Source organism: Corella eumyota, chromosome 1, assembly GCF_963082875.1.
Source record: "Corella eumyota chromosome 1, kaCorEumy4.1, whole genome shotgun sequence".
Classification (NCBI taxonomy): domain Eukaryota; kingdom Metazoa; phylum Chordata; class Ascidiacea; order Phlebobranchia; family Corellidae; genus Corella; species Corella eumyota.
This window is the reverse complement of record NC_137490.1, coordinates 164129-182395: the sequence shown is the minus strand read 5'-3', so window position 1 is coordinate 182395 and position 18267 is coordinate 164129. Positions and strand designations below refer to the sequence as shown.

Here is an 18267-nt window from a genome sequence, read left to right as displayed (position 1 = left end):
TATGGCAATAACGGTATGAGGTATTTACATAAGTTTGTGACGTCACTAACACGATTAGCCCAAAAATGTTTAAGATTAATTAAAAAATTTAATCGCGCAAAAAATTCAAAAAAAAATCGTCATCGGGGGAATTCCCTTGTTTAATAACATCGCGTTACGATCGCGTCCGACGCGGCTTTATTATTGTTTCGTCCAATCACGATCGCGTCCGGGTGTTACGTCACAATGTTTGTTGTTTGTTTGATGCTTCGGCGACATCGTTAAAAGTGGATCGTTAATGCGACGACGCTCCCACACTATGACGTCACAATGTGATGCATGTCGAACAATCGAGCGACGATTTTTAATGACGCGAAACAAAGCGATTGTTAATTACAAAGTTAATTAAAATTTTAAGTTTTATCGATTTATTGTTTTATGATTTCCTTTATTAAAGAATTATTCGAATTTGAATATGGATTTTAATTAAAATTATTTCTAATATCAAGTTATCCTCTATTTTTTAAAAAAATTAAAAAAAAAAAACTTTGTGAAAATATTTCTATCCAATAATAAAATTCGTTGTCGGCAGGATTCGAACCTTCGCGGCCGGGCCCAATAGATTTCTAGGCTATCGCCTTAACCACTCGGCCACGACAACTCTTGTGTTCTCTTTTCGCGGGAGATAGGCAATTTTTAATTAATTAATAAAGTAATTTTAAAATAAAAAATCGTTGTCGGCAGGATTCGAACCTGCGCGGGCAGAGCCCAATAGATTTCTAGTCTATCGCGGTAACCACTCGGCCACGACAACTCTTGTGTTCTCTTTTCGCGGGAGATAGGCAATTTTTAATTAATTAATAAAGTAATTTTAAAATAAAAAATCGTTGTCGGCAGGATTCGAACCTGCGCGGGCAGAGCCCAATAGATTTCTAGTCTATCGCCTTAACCACTCGGCCACGACAACCACGTTCTAACAACTGCTTACGTTGAGCTACATTGAAAGTGGAGAGTTCGCCGCTCGATTACTATTTTGAGTTATCCTCAATTTGAAAATAATTTGGTTTTATTAAAAGCAAATATCATTAATTTGTTTTATTTCTAATCTTAAAAATACCATCACACACAATTTAAAAGAACAATTGCTGTTGTATTGTTATACTGGGCTTTTATACAACAAATGTTTTAAAATTATAGATATTTTAAGAGTATTTTTATTAAAAGTTTGATTTAAATTTAATTAAGAGAAGTGGTTTTAAAAAGTGTGGTGTTTCCCTTTTTTTATAAATTTTAAAAATTAATCAATCAAGAACTGAAGATAGCGCGGTATAAAAACTTTACTTGTATTTTGGGAAAAACATTTTTTACAACGAAAATATTTTCAACTATCCAAGTTTAAATTCTCAAGTTTATCCTCTACACAGCTCTTTTCCACCTCCAAGTGGCCACCCTTTAATTTATCCTCATTAACTTTAAAATCTTTTCGAATCTCTTCAGTAAGCCTCTCTTGTGCCATCGTGTGGCTCTCCCGAGGTAGCTTGAAGGTGGTTTTAAGCGAGCAAGCATGTTTATAAGGAGGGTTAATCGGGGACTGAGTCGGGGGGAGATATTTGTACTCTTCAGCTCCATCTAGCTGTGGTTTAACAAAAAAATAATTTAATTTTTTATAAAATATCAAGGCATGCAAACAGTGGGAATCAAACCCTGAACCCTGGGTCTTAAATTTCTAAACCTGAAGTGGATAAGTTTTGTCTGCGTCGTAACCACTTAAATCTCCGCAAGCAAGAAAAGGGACAACATGGCTGTTTACACCTTTAAGGTCATCTTCCCCCAACTTGTCAAGGTCATCGTAGTTCATGCTGAGTAGGGGGTTGTTCATGTTAGGGGAATACCCAGGTGGGTTTCTGTAACCTTCACATACAACAAATGCTTCTGTAAAAAAGTTATAAATCAAATAAAGAGTTTATTTATAAAAAACAAGACATTATTTGAATTAAATTAATTAAATTTATAACTAAATGAAGTTTGAAAAACGACTTTTAGCTTAACAAGGTAAGGAAAATAATTTAATTTGCAAAAAATACAAGATATAACAAATTAAAAAATGTTTAAATTCACCAAAATTAATCTAAATTTAAAACATATTACCGATGCTTGAATTTCTAGAACTTCTGGGTTTAGCGCAATGAACTTTGTCAAAGAAGATATTCAACTGAGCGTTTAACAACTTTATGTCTTTGCCTGAAAAAGTAAAAAAATAAGAATCATATTTCGGACAAACTAAAAAACATTTTCAAAACAAAACCAACCTCGAAATATTTTTGCGATAAAAGTTCCGTCAGTTTTTAAGATATGAGTTGTTATGTTTAGGGCCTGTTAAAAGAAATAAATATTCTTAGTTATATTGCAATAATACTACTATACTAAAAACTGGATAATTTTACAAACAAAAAAAACTTACAGCAAGCAGGAGTTGGGCTTGAATATATTCATCAATGTCATGAAGTCCAGTTACTAAAAAAAAAAGAATGAAGTTTAACAACAAGTTCTATTTAGTTTAAATTGAACATTTGTTGTTATAAAATAAAAGTTAGAAGTGTTTACAATCTTAATTAGTATTATTTATAAAATATTCAAAAAATTTACATAAGCTGAGGAAAACTACACTACCTAAACATAGAATAACATTTGTTACCCTGAACCAGTCTCAAGTTGACTTTGTCAGTTTGAAATCTTAGATTATACTTGCCCAATAATAAACTGCTGATTAAATATTGGCTTAGCAGAAGTTCATACCGTCTATATTACTTTATTCAAGGGCGCTAGTAAACCCAAGTGTTCTAGCCACTTCATCACACAGTAAAGTTTACACAAATGTACTTAAATGTTTCTACCGTCCGGGGCTCCATCACAAACCACAAGGTCAGCCTTTTCTCCCTCAAAATGTGAAATTATTTGCTCAGCTGTCGAGGTCTTTTATAAAAAACATAATTTGATTACTACAGTTTAGGTACAACTACTGGTATCATTACTGTCCTTTAACAAATTCCGTTGGTCCAAATTAGACTTTAATAAAAAGAGGACAAACCTTAGTGATGTCACCTTGTATTCTTATCACCCCCGGTAATGGTGCCATTGCTTGCAAGTCAACCGCGACGATCTTAACTTTTTCTCTTTTGTTCTCTCCTGTCCCTCTGTAGTTCAAAAACAAAAACTTAATTTTTAATTTAAAATTTTGATAAAATTTAGTAATTTAAAAAGTTGAATTTTTATAAAAAGTTGTTTAAAATTCTCCAAACCTGATTCTCCTCGTTAAAACTTGGGACCAACTTCCTGGGGCAGCACAAAGGTCAACGACCTTGGAATGTTTGGGGTCAAGAAAGTTGAACTCTTCGTCGAGGTGGATCAGCTTGAACGCACTTCGAGCCCTCCAACCTTGTTCTTTAGCGAGACGATAATAAACATCACGTTTGTCCTTGGATGATTTTCCCATTTTCTGATTTTTAATTCAATCCGAACTGCTCAAAGTTAATCTTTATTACGTTATTATATGAATAAATGTTTAAAAATGTTTAAACTTTACAATAAGGCGTTTTTATGTTTAACAATAAGGCGTTTTTATTAATGCTCTTTTTAACCTTACCTTTATCTAAAAATCCTTTTATATATTATAAAAATTTCGATCTAAATTTTGGTAAAATGTCTGAATATCCTGACGTAATTTCGGTTTTTAGAAATATGTTAATTCGGTTAAAAGGTTTTCGGTACTATGGGTTAAAAACGTTTATTTTAAGTTTTCAATTTTTTAAATTTAAAACATCAATTTGGTTTAACATCGGTTTCCAACCTTTTTAGTTTTAATTTCTTGACAACAACGTGGCTTGATGCTTGAAAGAATCGGACTTAATCTACCTGACGAAAATATATATTTGACGGATCAACGGATCGAACGGATTAATGGATCAAGTTTTATTAACTGAATCGAATATATATTAAATAGATATTACATAATTCAAATGCATATTTGACGGATATTTAATTAAACAAAGAAGTTTCATGAATTAAACCCTTACCCTAACCCTCACCTATTCAGATTACCCATTAACACATCCGACCCATTCGATCCTTCTATCCATCTAATAGTCAATCAATCTATACGATCCGAAAATATATTCTCGTCAAGTGGATTAAGTTGTAATCGGCTTGAAAATTATTTACAATTTGCACATTTTGGGGAATACCCAACGTGGTAACCTGGTAAATTAATATTTCTATGGCAAATAAATTTAGATGCGGCTTTAAATATTTTTAAACAATAATGATTTTATATATTTTAATTTAAAAGTTAATTTTAATAATTATCAAAATTAAATAATAAAAATTTTAAAAAATGTATATTACGTCATAATAACTTGATATGATATTTTATTGTTCCGTAATAAAAGATGATTATGTTTAGGCTCGTGCCTTTTATGACGAACCTTTTGTTTTGTCAAATTAACAAGGTTTTTAACAAGCTTACATGTAACAGAAGTTAAAACAATTTATTGTAAATAATAATTTATATTTGGAAGAAAAGTTAAAAGTTAAATTTAAAAATATATTTCAATCTAAAAAGTTTTTATTTTTTCTTAGAATTTAAAATGTTGAGAATTTTAGAGAATTTTTCTGAGCAAGCGACGTTGTATAGCACCTTCGTAGGAAAGCTGTGGTACGTTCTAGTTTATATTTTCCGGATCGTCGTCGTCGTTTCGATCGGTAACGCGGTGTATAGTGACGAACAATCGGCCTTTGTCTGCAGCACGAGAGTCATCGGTTGCGAGAATGTTTGTTACGATAAGTTCGCGAAGATCTCCCACTTAAGGTTTTGGTCGTTTCAAATGCTGGCCTTGAACTTCCCAGTTGTCTTATTTCACTTTTACGCCATCTATGCGAAAGGAAAAATCGAGAAAAAGTTCGATTTAAATTCAACGGAAACCCTGGGAACGCCGAAGAAAACTAAATCGACGAATTTTTCGCAGTAAATTTTCGGCAAACGACGAAAAAAATGTAAAAAAATTCGTCGCAAAGTTGTTGAGACCGAATACGGGAAGAAAGTTATCATCAAGAGCCCGAGCATCGAACGAGCTTATTACGTCACAAGCATCGTTCGACTTCTGATTGAAGCGATTTTTATTTTTTTCTCTTGTCTTCTATTTTCCTACGAATCAACCCCACTTGACCCATTGACCTTGTTATGGGCCCAAGTACCCCAATTGTACCCATGTAGGGGTGAGTATGTGGGGTACGCATGCTCACAACACATGTTACCCGGAAGTTATGACGGATACGTTCCATGTTGGGTGTCGCGACCTTGGGAGAAAACTGTATTCCTCCGCTACATGAACTGTTTGAGCGTCACGTGTTTTATTCTCACACTGATTGAGGTCGTCCATCTTTCGATTAAATTTATTAAATCCTCGAAATTTAAAATTAAACAAAAAAATAAAAAAATAAAGAAAAAATATTTGATAAATTCGAAATTGGAAGCCCTGAAAGTTGCTTTATCTCAAACATCTTTTGTAGATTAAAGCAATTGGATATTGTTACGTCACAATCACTATATATTTAACTTGGTTAAATTTTTGTAATATTCATAATTTTCTTTTAATTAATTATTATTTTATTATGCAATAAAAGCAAAAATTAAGAGTAATGATTTTTTATTGATGACGTCACAATCAGGTAATTGTATAAAGTGACGCTTAATTATTATTTAAAACTAAGAATAGAATGTTGTTCGAATACAACAGCACGGCGTCCTTGTAACTTAATAGTAAAATATTTAAACTTAAATCCACTCGTATTGGTGTTGGATCAGTTTAAATTACAAATCAACCGCTCCAACTGTTGTGTAAATAAACCAAATAAACAATTATAGGAATTTAAAACCTTATACTCACTCACGAGCTAACAACTTTTTGCGACCAAATATAATGAAAAGATGTTTTTATGGTAGGTATAAGGTTGACGTTAGTGTTAGAATGGACATTATATAACCTTGGTGAGATTATTTTAGAGTTTAGAATTTGAAGAAGCTAACTAACTTTATGAGATTCGAAATAAAATCCATTAAGGCATATAGACTTATCTGGGGTTTGATTCCCGCAAGTTGAAAATTCGTCTAATAGCGATCACGATTTGAGATCATTATTGCAAAGATAAGCAAAAGAAGTTAAAGATAAGCAAAGAAGTTAAATTATGACGTCATAAGTATATTTTTATTTTAAATAGATTTTTTGAAATATTTTTATTAAAAATTTTTGTAATTAACAAAAACCAGTGATGTGGAACGTGATTGACAAGGTGAGCGAGCAGGTCACGCTTCACAGCACAATCACGGGGAAGATTTGGTACCTCCTCGTCTTCGTGTTTCGCCTCATTGTTGTCGTCACAATAGGAGGATCGGTTTATAGTGACGAACAATCGGCTTTCAGATGCAGCACCAAAGTCATCGGATGCGACAACGTCTGCTACGATCGATTCGCTAAAATCTCTCACATCAGGTTTGTGACGTCACTATTACGTAATTGTAATAATGTTGGCTTTAATAGATTCGCTAAGATCTCTCACATGACGTTTGTGACGTCACTATTACGTAATTGTGATAATGTCTGCTACGATCGATTCGCTAAGATTTCTCACATCAGGTTTGTGACGTCACTATTACGTAATTGTGATAATGCCTGCTATGACCGATTCGCTAAGATCTCTCACATCAGGTTTGTGACGTCACTATTACGTAATTGTGATAACGTCTGCTAAGACCAATTCGCTAAGATCTCTTACATCAGGTTTGTGACGTCACTATTACGTAATTGTGATAATGTCTGCTACGACCGATTCGCTAAGATCTCTCACATCAGGTTTGTGACGTCACTATTACGTAATTGTGATAATGTCTGCTACGACCGATTCGCTAAGATCTCTCACATCAGGTTTGTGACGTCACTATTACGTAATTGCGATAACGTCTGCTAAGACCGATTCGCTAAGATCTCTCATATCAGGTTTGTGACGTCACTATTACGTTATTGTGATAACGTCTGCTACGATCGATTCGCTAAAATCTCTTACATCAGGTTTGTGACGTCACTATTACGTTATTGTGACACAAATCAGAAAAGACGCCTTTAATTAAATAAATTATGACGTCACTATTCTAAATGACGTAACAAATGTATATTTCTTAGGTTTTGGTCGTTCCAGCTTCTTGCCCTAACAGCTCCGGTCGTTTTCTTTCATTTCTACACCGTGTTCGTCCAAGGGAAAATCGAGAAACTTAAAGCAGAGGAGGAAAAGTTAAAGTTGGAGATTGAGGATAAACCGAGCAATAGCGACAGCAAGTGGGGAGTCGTCCGCGAGGGAATCCAGAACGAGAAACTGAGATCAAGAAAAAAGAAAATCGGGAAGGTCAAACAACGACAAGTTTTCGCTAAAACGAAAATGGAAGAAATCACTTTAACACGCGCCATAGAAATCGCATATTTTGCATCAGTCGTTGTGAGAATGATCGTCGAGATAATCTTCATCTACCTCGCCTACGAGTTATTCCGCTTCGCTGAATACCCGGATACACCCAATGACGGACGAGTTGTTAGTGACGGCAGAAAAGTGGGCAACGTCATCGATTTATTCTGGATCAGAGTCCCTCAACTTTACAGATGCACTGGCGTCGAAGTGAGCTGGGCTTGCGGTCAGCACATGTTGCCTGGCAACAGTGACGCTTACGTACCTTGCTGGGTTTCGAGACCTTGGGAGAAAACTATTTTTTTGAGGTAATTTTATTAACTTTTCACTCTATTACCTTAGGTTATATATTTGTATTAAAAAGAGTGTGATATTAAGACATGTTAGAGCTATCAGTAAGCACTGGGTTTAAGGGCGAATAATGTGGCATTGGTGGGGCTCGAACCCGAAACCTTTAAGGTTGTAACTCAATGTTATTTACATAATATTAACTTTCTAGATACATGAACACTCTTGCTGTTATCTGCTTTTTTCTTTCCTATGCTGAAATGATGCAACTTGCCTTCAGGGCCGGTTTAAAATGCTCGAAAAAGCTAAAGAAACGACAGATGACCGAGTTTCAGTACAAACAAGGGGTCGAACCGAACAATTACGTCAAAGATGAGGTCACTGTGACGTCAGAAAACCAACCGAAACCGACAACAAATATTGTCAACGATCTGGCGACCAAACGAGTTACTGTTGACGATTTAAAACAAGCGGGAAACACTGCGCCAAATAAACCTGGAAACACTGCGGCAAATAATCTCGGCTACATCGCCACAGACAACGTTGGAAATTCCGCGACAAATAACGAGGGAAACCCTGCTGCAAATAACGTTGGAAGCCCTGCGACGAATTATGTGAACGCGGTGCCCGAAAGCGGCCGCAAACGGAAAAGAAAACGCTCACGTGGTGGCGGTAGAGTGACGAAGTTTGTGATCCCAGACGGACGAAGAACTTACCCAGAAGGAACCCAAAGTTTGAACCGAAATCGGAAGTTACAGAAAGCAAAATACGCCGCGATGTTTCGGATGGGAAGCATTTCGTTCTCGGCGTCGGAGAGCGAACCCGATGATGACGTCACAGAAGGATCAAGTGACGAAACAGAACGCGTTTCTGTGTCGCAACATTCCGACAATTATGTGTGATAGCGATGTTGATTGTGATGTCATAATAAGCGTTAAACTGTTTGCGAATGTTTTTTTTTATTTTTTATTAAAGTTTTGTTTAGTTTTTAATAAAAACAAGTTTATTGAAAATACGTATTTTTTATTAACAGTGATAACTCAAGTTTTGAACACAACTAAATACATGTGACGTCATAATACAATAATTTGACTACCATGTGACGTCACGATGACATATGGTGCATCATATTCCTCTCACGAGGCTAAACTTTACAAAAAAAATTTTCACAAAAATTACAGCTTGCTGGTTTCCTCGACGTACGCTTCGTTCGTCACTCCTGGTGACGTCACAGTCACGACCGACAACGCCATCTCATGCGAAGATGACGTAGTTGCAAGAGACGATGACGTCACGCTCTCCGAATCGTCGGTTTGTTGTTTCTTGCAGCAGCATTGGCACAGAAGGTACTTCCCCATGAAACTATCGTAGGGACGCAAGGATCGAAGTGGGAGGGGTAAAAACTCCCAAGTCCGGAGCTTGAGGGGAAGCCACGTGGGTTTATACGCCATCAATACGTTCATTATGATCACGATGACGATCACGGTCGCTACAGCGATGATTACACTCATCATAGCCCAGAACCCAGCAAAGGTTAAAGCCAGCAAGATTACGGGAACAAGGAAGAAGACGAAGAGCAGATAGAACACCGCGAACCACTTGTATTCAGCTGTAGTGTTTCCCAAGTATTTTGCGCCCCGGATCGGTACCCGGCGCATGATGGGAACCGGGTACCAGATGACGATCCCGGTGAGGTTGAAGAAGAGGTGGACGATAGCGATCTGGAGCGAGTACTGGAGGGTGTCCGGATCGCTCGCTAACGCAGCGAGAATCCCTGTTGTTGTGGTTCCGATGTTTGAACCAAGGGTGAGAGGGTACATCCGGTCTAGACTGATGACCCCCATACCCACCAACGGGGTCATGGTTGACGTAAACACGGATGAACTTTGAACCAGGAAGGTCAAACCAGCTCCGACCAAAATTGCCAAATATCCTAAATTTAAAATTTTCGGGTAAAATCATAAAAATCGATAAAACTTATACATGATGACGTCAGAATGACATAATAAGTTCTACTTATGACGTAAAAGTGACGTAATACCTGTAAACCAAGCGAAGGGGTATGGGAAGTCGGTGTTGATGACTTTTTTGATGATTATGGCAACGCTTCCCTGGAGCATCGAACTCAACAACTTGACCAACATGATAAGACAGAAACACAGAAGGAAAAGTGACAATACAAGAAGAATGACGCCACAAACTACGTCACTGAGGCCAGTGTTTGCAAACAAAAAATCACTGGGCGATTCACCTAAAATAGAAAATTTTAAATTAATTTTGTGACAAAAAAAATCAGAAAAAAATTAAATCTTTAAAAAAATATTTTCGTACATTTTTTAACTCCAACTACAACCTCTTCGTAAGTTTGGTTCATCAGCTTGGCCATTGTTTCGTTCATTGTGACGTTTACTCTCCTCTGTTCGCACCATATCTGTAACAAAGTCCATTGTTATCACGTGACCTTTGGAACCAACCACAAGTTGCATAATTTAAACATAAACCTACAGGTTAAATAATGACGTCACAATCACCTTTATCATGCTGGCTTCGGGCTCGAGAGGAGTTCCTTGGGCAACAAGAGTTATGACTGATTTGTTGACCCTGACAAAACTGTGCACGAACGGATCGGTGATAACCTATGAAACACGTGATTATTGAACAAACTTCGCATTTACTTTAAAATTTTTGCGGGGAATCGAACATGGAACCTACCGTTAGAAACTCGACTTCCTCCGTTCCTCCGGTGATGTGGAACGAATCAATGATGGCTTGTGACGTCACTTCCAGGTAACCGGTCAAAACTTCGATCGGCAAAAGAATTAAAACTGTCAGAATGTTAAAAATATCGAGCACTGTGGCGCCACCAAATGCTCTGTAAAATTAAAATTTATCGTTTAAGAATTGGTTATGACGTCACAAGGTTGGTAGTTACCGAAAGTGTTTACCTTCGGAATTGTTCGCGGTCGATCGATTGAGACAATGCAACGATTGTGTTCGTCACAGAGGTCCCGATGTTGGCCCCCATTATCATATAGATCGCATCGTGGACATCCAGAACTTTAAATAAATTAAAAAATTAAATTCGGTAACTATCATTATTTTAGTTAATCTTAAATTTTAATTGTTATTTGTTTGTGACGTCACACTTACTTCCCGCGGCGACCATTGTGACGATGATCGACGTTGAAGTGGACGAACTTTGGACCAACACGGTGACCAGGATCCCGATAATTAAACCCGTGATCGGGTTCGATAAAATGGCGGAGTTCGAAAAAACCTCACCGGCCGTTTTGCCAGCTAAAAATAAGAAATATTAGGTTAAAGTGGGTCATGTAAGCAAAGGTCGACTTTTAGGCCAGTTCAGATGAAGTTTAAGTTAATTATTAATTAATATTTTAAAAATAGTTTTACGAGACCTCGTTGCCATAAATCAAAATATAAAAGTTTTGGACTTTCATACATGATTTACAACAATATTTTAACAATTAGTTTGGTTGTTGCGTCATATACGCCTACAGTAAAGTAACAACGCCCATTATTACGTAACAACCTACAATATACCATATCATAACCGACATATATGACATCATAAACAAGCAAACAAACCTAACAAAAATAAAGTTTAAGGCATTTAAAATAAAACAGAAAAAATTTTAAATTACAACAAGCAATATAATAAAGATCAACAAATTGGGCTATAAAAAAATAACAGACCGAACATTTAACTAGTTAAAATAACCTATTTAAACCCGATAAAAAAATTAATAAAATTTTGAAAAAATCGAACCTAGGATTTGGAAAGCGTCGCCTAGCAACCCGATGGAACAAATGAAGAGATAAAGACATCCGAGAGCCAGGACTATTTTAATGATCACTATGGCAACGAGTTTAACTTTTTCCTTCGTAGTTCTATCTTTCCATTTCGTTCCTTCAACTAAAAATAAAAACAAAATTTAAATTTTTTATTGAAACAAATTTAAAACACATAAAAATTACGAAAATAAAGATAACAATAAAATTTACTAAATCATTAAAAATCGTTAAAATAAAAAAAATGTAATAAAATCTTGTTTAAATATTTGGTTTGTAAAAACAAATTTATAGAGGATGATTCAACATAGGTTAAGTCAACTTTTACCGGTTTAACAAAATGACAAAAAAAATAAAAAAGTGTTAACTTAAAATAAAAAGTGTTTACCTTCATCGTCCCAATCAATCGCCCAAACATCTTTTTTTTCTTCACAATTTTCGCAATTTTCATTTTTTTCACAATCTTTATTTTTTTTGTTTTTTTCGTTTTCGTAAATGTCTAAAGACACTTCTGTAAATTCTAAAAAAAAATAAAAAATTTAAAAATCTTGAAAATTTAAACAAAAAATTTTAATTATTTGTTAAACTCACCGACTTCTCCTTTCTTTTCACTTGTGACGTCATAATTGGTAGCGGCGATTGACGGAGACATTTGAAGTTAAAACTTAACTTAAATTTTGATTCTAAACCGAATAAAAAAACAAAAAAATTTTAATAGAATTATTTTTGAAACTTTTCCAAAATTTCCTGATATTTTTGACCACTTAATTTAATCCTTGTGATATGAACGAACTAACCCCAGTTATATACCAGCGTCCCCGCCCACTTTCCGCCCCCCTATCACGCGCGGAAGGCATGCAACTGTCCTGGCGCCTTTGCACAAAATTGCGACATTTTTTGGGCTTTGATGTTCTTCTAAATGCTTGATTATATAAACAATTTTAACTTTTATTTGTTATCTTACTTCTTCATATTCTTGTAGTTTTTATTTAATTAGTTGAATATTTCGTGAAATTTAAAAAAAGATCATTAAAAACCCCTGAGACGACTGGTTAAGTTAATTCATTATTGTTACGTCATAACCAGGGTTTGTTAGAACAAAGGGAGGTATTGTGACAAATTAATGGGGTCAAATAAATGCAAAACAAACAAAAATTGACCGGTTAAGAAGGCGGCGCCTCCGTCCAAATATTGACTTTCAACTCAGTTAAGGAATCAACATTTTAGTTGAAATTATTGCTGGCACTCAATTTTGAAATTAAAATATTTCTTGATTGATTTGTTTCTGGCCTTTAGTGCCCAGAGATAATAAAAAGCTTTTTTAGTGAACAAACAAATTAACTTTTCCATTAAAGTCGTTAAAAACAAATAACTTAAAGTTTCAAAGCTACAACAATTTAATTGGTTAATATTAAATTACCACCCATTGTTCATCGACCAATCAGAGGCCTCTACACGCCCCCGTATGGGGCACTCGACTGTGATTGGTCGAGAAAATAAGGGCACGCAGTGGGTTGGTGGATTGCGCGTGCATTGTAGCTTCATTGTCGTGGAACAATCGTGGTTGTTGCATAACAATTTAACTTTGTTCTTAACTTGTTAGTTAATGATCAACGTTTTAACTCTTTGACCGCGATGGGCACTAAACCTTTGACTTTTTAGTTTTAAATTTAAATATAAAGAAGTTAAAGAGTTATCGTGAATAAAACTTTAACGAGGCCAAAATATTCGCTCACGAACGAATTCGGGTTTGTTACGCAATTTTTAACTTAGTGTGACGTCACAAACATGCGTGAATCATTCGAAATCTTCGTGATATAAAAATCGAAAAACAAAATTCTTTTCTTTTTTAGACAAAAAAAATATTTAATTATGACGTAACAAATGATTCTTACCTAAGGAGGTTTTTGTTTTTGTTTCAACTTTTACAATGACGTCACAAAGATCATTAGTTTAATTTTTTCTTCTTTATGTTTATGATGACGTCACCAAGTTCATCATGACGTCATGAAAGGCAAAATTATCAAAACCTGAAATTAAAAAAAATATTAAACTTACATTTAAGATTAATTCCAAGAATTCAATTTTGCTATTTTTTTTACAATTTTGTTATGACGTCACAAACACGAAAAATGCACGCCGACAAACACATAATGGACACGTGAATACGTGACGTCATATTTAAGTTAAAAAGGCAACAAAGGCGCTAAAATTGTTAAATTGTAGAAAAACGTTCGAATAGAAACTTTACATTTTTGACACGATTTAGAAAAATATTTTCAGCTTTTAAGGTTCAATATTTACTTGAAATTAAGAGAAATAATTAAAAATAAAACAATTAAAATATTGAGAAGTTAGTTTCGACAACTTTTAAGGTCGTGAGCTAATTAATTAAAAATATTTTAATTGTTTTTAGTAGTTAGTTTGTAGGTAATCGAAATAATTCCCAAAAATATTAATTTTTGTTTCTTAAGAGGTAATCGAAGGTAAATCGAAATAATTCAGGTAATCGAAATAATTCCCAAAAATATTAATTTTTGTTTCTTAAAACCCAGATATTTTTTAATTTGTTTCAATTCTAAAATTTCCGAAACTTAAATTTGAATTAATCGTCATAAACCGCGGATTTTGCTCTTGGCTCTTATGACGTCACAAACTAGGTTTAAAAAGCGTGTTTTTGTTTCAGTAAACATTTTTAAGAAATCGTAAAAAAATGAAAAAATCGGGAAATAAGTTGAACAACTCAGGTAACTTGAAGTTTTTATAATTTAAGTTTTGGAGTAAATTCTAGGGTTAAAATAATTTATTTTATTTTAGTAGTTATTAAGTCACAATCAACCGAAGGTGACGTCACAAAAGAGAAAGATCCCTGGGGAATTGTTTTGGACAATGGAGGTAACTGTGACGTTATAATGAGATAATAAATATTTTAAATTATCAAGTTTAAACACATTAAAATATGATTGTGACTTCACAGATTACGTAAAATGGAAGGATATGACGTCACAAGATCGTTTAAAGTCAGTGTTGAAGAATAGTTTAAAGATTGTTCTTGTGGTCGGTTGTCTTTATTTTTTCATTTGTTCCCTCAGTTTGATGGGATCCTCGTTCCAAATATTGGGTAAAGTTAAAAACTTTTTATTAAAATATTTGATTTATTTTTTAACAACAAATTAAATGTTTTTTTTTAAATCATAATAAAATGTTTTGAATTAAAAATTTTTAATGCGGGAAAAAATTTATGATTTCAATAATTTTGTATAAAAAGTTTTTTGTCAACTCTAAAAATTAATATTGCCGTTAATCAAATAATATATAAGGTAGTTAGTTAAAACCTAAAATTTAATGCAAAATCAAAACCGATTTAACCTGCTTATTAAGGAGTGCCGGGTTACTTAAAAACTACTTTTAAACCGGATTTAAAAGAAATCAAAAAAATTAAAATACGAGAAGTCCGAAATTAAAAGCGCGTCGACCGGTTTAAGATTTTCTATATTTAGAAAAGTTCTCTGACTCAAGAGTACTGCCTACGTATCTAGTACCCCGCATAAATCAACAAAACTTGAACTTGAACCAGGTTCGTTCGGTGTTGACATAAGCAGTGTTTAAGTCGAGGTTGTTTTTAATAAAAGTTCAATTTGCGTGGGGTCTGAGCAAAGTTTGTAAGAACGAAATGTTTACTACGATGCGAAATTTTTATATTAACCGCATCCAAGTTTAAATCGGTTAAAACAAGCTCATATTGCTATAAATAAACTACTGTAAACGCTTAACTTGTAAATCTTAACTTTACGACAATTTTCCAGCACAATTTCACAGCAACGCCCACTTTGGTATTAGTATCTCTATCACCATCTACCGGTTAGTTATTTAATATTTTTTACAATTTTATTCAGCGGGCAAAACAGCTGGAAGCATCTTCGAGAATTCGAAGATTTTATCGAACCCGATCACGGGATTAATTATCGGGATCTTGGTCACTGTGTTGGTGCAAAGTTCGTCCACTTCAACGTCGATTATTACGACAATGGTCGCCGCAGGAAGTAAGTGTGACGTCATAATTAAAAATATTTATTTAAATTTATATTGCTAAAAATTTGAGGTAACAGTGTATAACAATGACGTCATTATAGGATAACAAATTATAATAGTGACGTCATAATTTGCAGTTATCCAGGTGCACGACGCGATCCCGATGGTAATGGGGGCAAATATTGGAACCTCGGTCACAAACACGATTGTTTCTCTCACCCAGTCGATCGATGTTCAACAATTTAGAAGGTGACGTCACAATATCATTTAATTATACATCATTATTACGTGTTAAATTGGGTTCTTGGACAGTGGTTTTAAAAAGCTATTATTAGTAATACAATTATGACGTCACAGATCGTTCGCGGGCGCAACCGTCCATGACATTTTCAACATTTTGTCGGTTCTTATATTTCTACCACTTGAGGTCGCATCGGGGTACTTGGAAAAGATGACAAACGCACTCGTGCGTGTAATGCTTAAGGATTTTACCGAATCAGAGAAACCTCCAGATATTTTAAAGGTGACGTCATCACACTGTTACGTCAACAGTGACGTCATTATGTTTAATTATTGGCTTGCCTACATGTAAACCAAAGTAACGTACTATTATATATAACGTCATAATTAATATATGACGTAATAATCCAGGTAGTTACGAATCCGCTGACGAAGAAAATTGTTCAAGTGAACAAAACTGTCATCCAATTGGTCGCTAGAGGCGTGCCACTTCAACCGGAAGCCAGCATGGTTAAGGTGACATTGTTGTTCGCATTGTTACGTTGCTCTTTTATTGTTTTAAGGCCGCGTTGTTGCAATTGCACTGTTCTTAACAATTTCGCATTGTTGTTCCATTGTTTTAACACAGTAGCATTGTGTAAACAATCAAGTGTTATTGTTTACTTGTGACAATAGTTAATTGTTACAGACGTTTTGTGGAAAGAAAAAGTTGATGGAATCGATCACGAACCAAACAACAAACGAGACTGTTAACGTCACAATCAGCATTAAATTGAAATGTAAGTCCAAGTAGTTTCATGCAGAGGTTAAAATGTTTAGGTCTATCCTAGAGCTGCGAACGAAACCTAAGATCTTTGCCCATAAATTTGATTCCAAATTATTAAAAATTATAATTTTTTTCATGTCATCACTTTAGGGTGATATAGAATATTTTATTGGGGGGAGATAGGCTGTCGTTACATTTTTAAGCTATCTGTAAACCCAGATTTAAGGGGGCAGAAGGTGTGGCATTGGTGCGGTTTAAACTCAACACTTTTCGACTTGTTAACCCATGCCATAACCGGATATCTAACGACCAAACTTTGATAAAAAACTTTTAATTTTATCAAGGCGATTCACCTAGCGACTTTTTGTTCGCCGACACCGGACTGAGTGATGGCGCTGTTGGGGCAATATTGTTGGTGATATCTTTGGTCGTCTTGTGTTTCTGTTTAATCATGTTGGTCAAGTTGTTGAGTTCGATGCTGCGTGGAAGCGTTGCTATAATCATCAAAAAAGTCATCAACACCGACTTCCCATATCCCTTCGCTTGGTTTACAGGTATTACGTCACTATTACGTCATTGATTTTAACACACGTCTTTATTGTGACGTCATAACTGAGCATAAGTAAAAGTTTGACGTATTTTTTAGGTTATCTCGCGATTCTGGTTGGTGCGGGGTTAACAGTTGTGGTTCAAAGTTCATCCGTGTTTACGTCAACCATGACCCCGTTGGTGGGGATCGGGGTCATCAGTCTTGACCGGATGTACCCCCTCACCCTGGGTTCGAACATCGGGACCACAACAACGAGTATTCTGGCCGCGTTAGCGAGCGACCCCGACATGCTACACAACACCTTACAGATCGCATTCTGTCACTTCTTCTTCAATATTTCCGGGATCCTGGTGTGGTACCCGGTTCCAATCATGCGCCGGGTACCGATCCGGGGCGCAAAGTTTCTTGGAAACACTACAGCGAAGTATCGATGGTTCGCAGTGGTTTATTTGCTGCTGGCGTTCTTCTTTGTCCCCGCTTTGTTGCTGGGGTTGACCCTGGCCCAAGTGTGGGCGATGGGGGCGGTGTTAATTGTCATTGGGGTCATTCTATTGTTTGTCATTGTTCTTAACGTTCTACAGAACAAAGCCACAGATCGATTGCCTCGCGTGCTTCGAACCTGGATGTTTCTTCCGCTCTTTATGAGGTCACTGAAACCTTATGACGTCATAATTGTAAAAATGATTGGCGTGTGTCGCTGCTGCAAGAAACACGTCACCAATGATGACGTAAAAGATGTAGAACAAAATGGTAATGACGTCATGGCAATGGGTGAAGTTAATGAAGAGTACGAGGTTGAGAACAGAACAAAATTATAAACAAAAGATATATTGTGACGTCATTATTACAACGAAATCCAACATTGTAGTTGTAAAGACGTTTGTCTTGATATGCAAATTTTAGATTCTTTCGCTTTTAATTATTTCGGTTTTAGAAGAGATTTTGGTTCTTTTATTAATTTACACAAATATTCGATTTTTAATAAAACACATTTGTACATTTTGTTAACATCGTGTCACGTGACTACCCATTCAAAACACATGGCGCTTAGTGACGTCATAATAACCTTTTGTTGTGAGTTCCGGTCATGTCT

The 18267-nt window shown here is 35.3% G+C and overlaps 5 protein-coding genes and 3 non-coding genes across 11 annotated transcripts; 3 read left to right on the top strand and 5 right to left on the bottom strand.

Moving 5' to 3' along the window:
* Positions 1-559: 559 nt before the first annotated feature.
* Trnas-aga (transfer RNA serine (anticodon AGA)) lies at positions 560-640 on the bottom strand. Its single transcript has one exon. It is a non-coding gene; the product is annotated as a tRNA-Ser (tRNA).
* Positions 641-711: 71 nt separating this feature from the next.
* Trnas-aga (transfer RNA serine (anticodon AGA)) lies at positions 712-793 on the bottom strand. The gene has a single exon. It is a non-coding gene; the product is annotated as a tRNA-Ser (tRNA).
* A 71-nt stretch (positions 794-864) lies between these two features.
* Positions 865-946, bottom strand: Trnas-aga (transfer RNA serine (anticodon AGA)). The gene has a single exon. It is a non-coding gene; the product is annotated as a tRNA-Ser (tRNA).
* Positions 947-1128: 182 nt separating this feature from the next.
* Positions 1129-4132, bottom strand: LOC145751131 (tRNA (cytidine(32)/guanosine(34)-2'-O)-methyltransferase-like). Of its 4 annotated transcripts, XM_082567232.1 has the most exons (11): positions 4065-4125; positions 3827-3955; positions 3623-3746; positions 3279-3497; positions 3068-3173; positions 2874-2952; positions 2441-2493; positions 2289-2352; positions 2128-2220; positions 1712-1911; positions 1129-1612 (listed from the first exon to the last, which is right to left on the bottom strand). In XM_082567232.1, the coding sequence occupies exons 4-11, from the start codon at positions 3470-3472 to the stop codon at positions 1361-1363; spliced, it is 1041 nt and encodes a 346-aa protein (XP_082423358.1). In that variant the 5' UTR covers positions 3473-3497; positions 3623-3746; positions 3827-3955; positions 4065-4125; the 3' UTR covers positions 1129-1360. The 4 variants fall into 4 exon arrangements, with proteins under 4 accessions (XP_082423358.1, XP_082423366.1, XP_082423371.1 ...); XM_082567240.1 differs by having other exon boundaries at positions 3279-3512; positions 3623-3955; positions 4065-4132; XM_082567245.1 differs by lacking the exon at positions 3623-3746 and having other exon boundaries at positions 4065-4132.
* Positions 4133-4622: 490 nt separating this feature from the next.
* LOC145763756 (gap junction gamma-1 protein-like) lies at positions 4623-5549 on the top strand. The gene is made up of 2 exons (XM_082575271.1): positions 4623-4999; positions 5249-5549. The coding sequence occupies exons 1-2, from the start codon at positions 4623-4625 to the stop codon at positions 5547-5549; spliced, it is 678 nt and encodes a 225-aa protein (XP_082431397.1).
* Positions 5550-6171: 622 nt separating this feature from the next.
* On the top strand, positions 6172-8837 carry LOC145763911 (gap junction delta-2 protein-like). The gene is made up of 4 exons (XM_082575466.1): positions 6172-6231; positions 6302-6524; positions 7212-7796; positions 7988-8837. Coding segments are annotated over exons 1-4 (1500 nt in total). The 5' UTR covers positions 6172-6230; the 3' UTR covers positions 8679-8837.
* Positions 8789-13595, bottom strand: LOC145763910 (sodium-dependent phosphate transport protein 2B-like). Its single transcript, XM_082575465.1, has 11 exons — positions 13482-13595; positions 12178-12269; positions 11975-12106; positions 11564-11710; positions 10927-11073; positions 10722-10833; positions 10489-10648; positions 10308-10412; positions 10108-10207; positions 9818-10027; positions 8789-9709 (listed from the first exon to the last, which is right to left on the bottom strand). The coding sequence occupies exons 2-11, from the start codon at positions 12236-12238 to the stop codon at positions 8952-8954; spliced, it is 1932 nt and encodes a 643-aa protein (XP_082431591.1). The 5' UTR covers positions 12239-12269; positions 13482-13595; the 3' UTR covers positions 8789-8951.
* Positions 13596-14120: 525 nt separating this feature from the next.
* Positions 14121-18174, top strand: LOC145763959 (sodium-dependent phosphate transport protein 2B-like). Its single transcript, XM_082575514.1, has 10 exons — positions 14121-14333; positions 14404-14481; positions 14564-14707; positions 15483-15629; positions 15756-15867; positions 15976-16141; positions 16270-16374; positions 16547-16637; positions 16969-17178; positions 17271-18174. The coding sequence occupies exons 1-10, from the start codon at positions 14300-14302 to the stop codon at positions 17990-17992; spliced, it is 1809 nt and encodes a 602-aa protein (XP_082431640.1). The 5' UTR covers positions 14121-14299; the 3' UTR covers positions 17993-18174.
* The last annotated feature ends 93 nt before the right edge of the window (positions 18175-18267 follow it).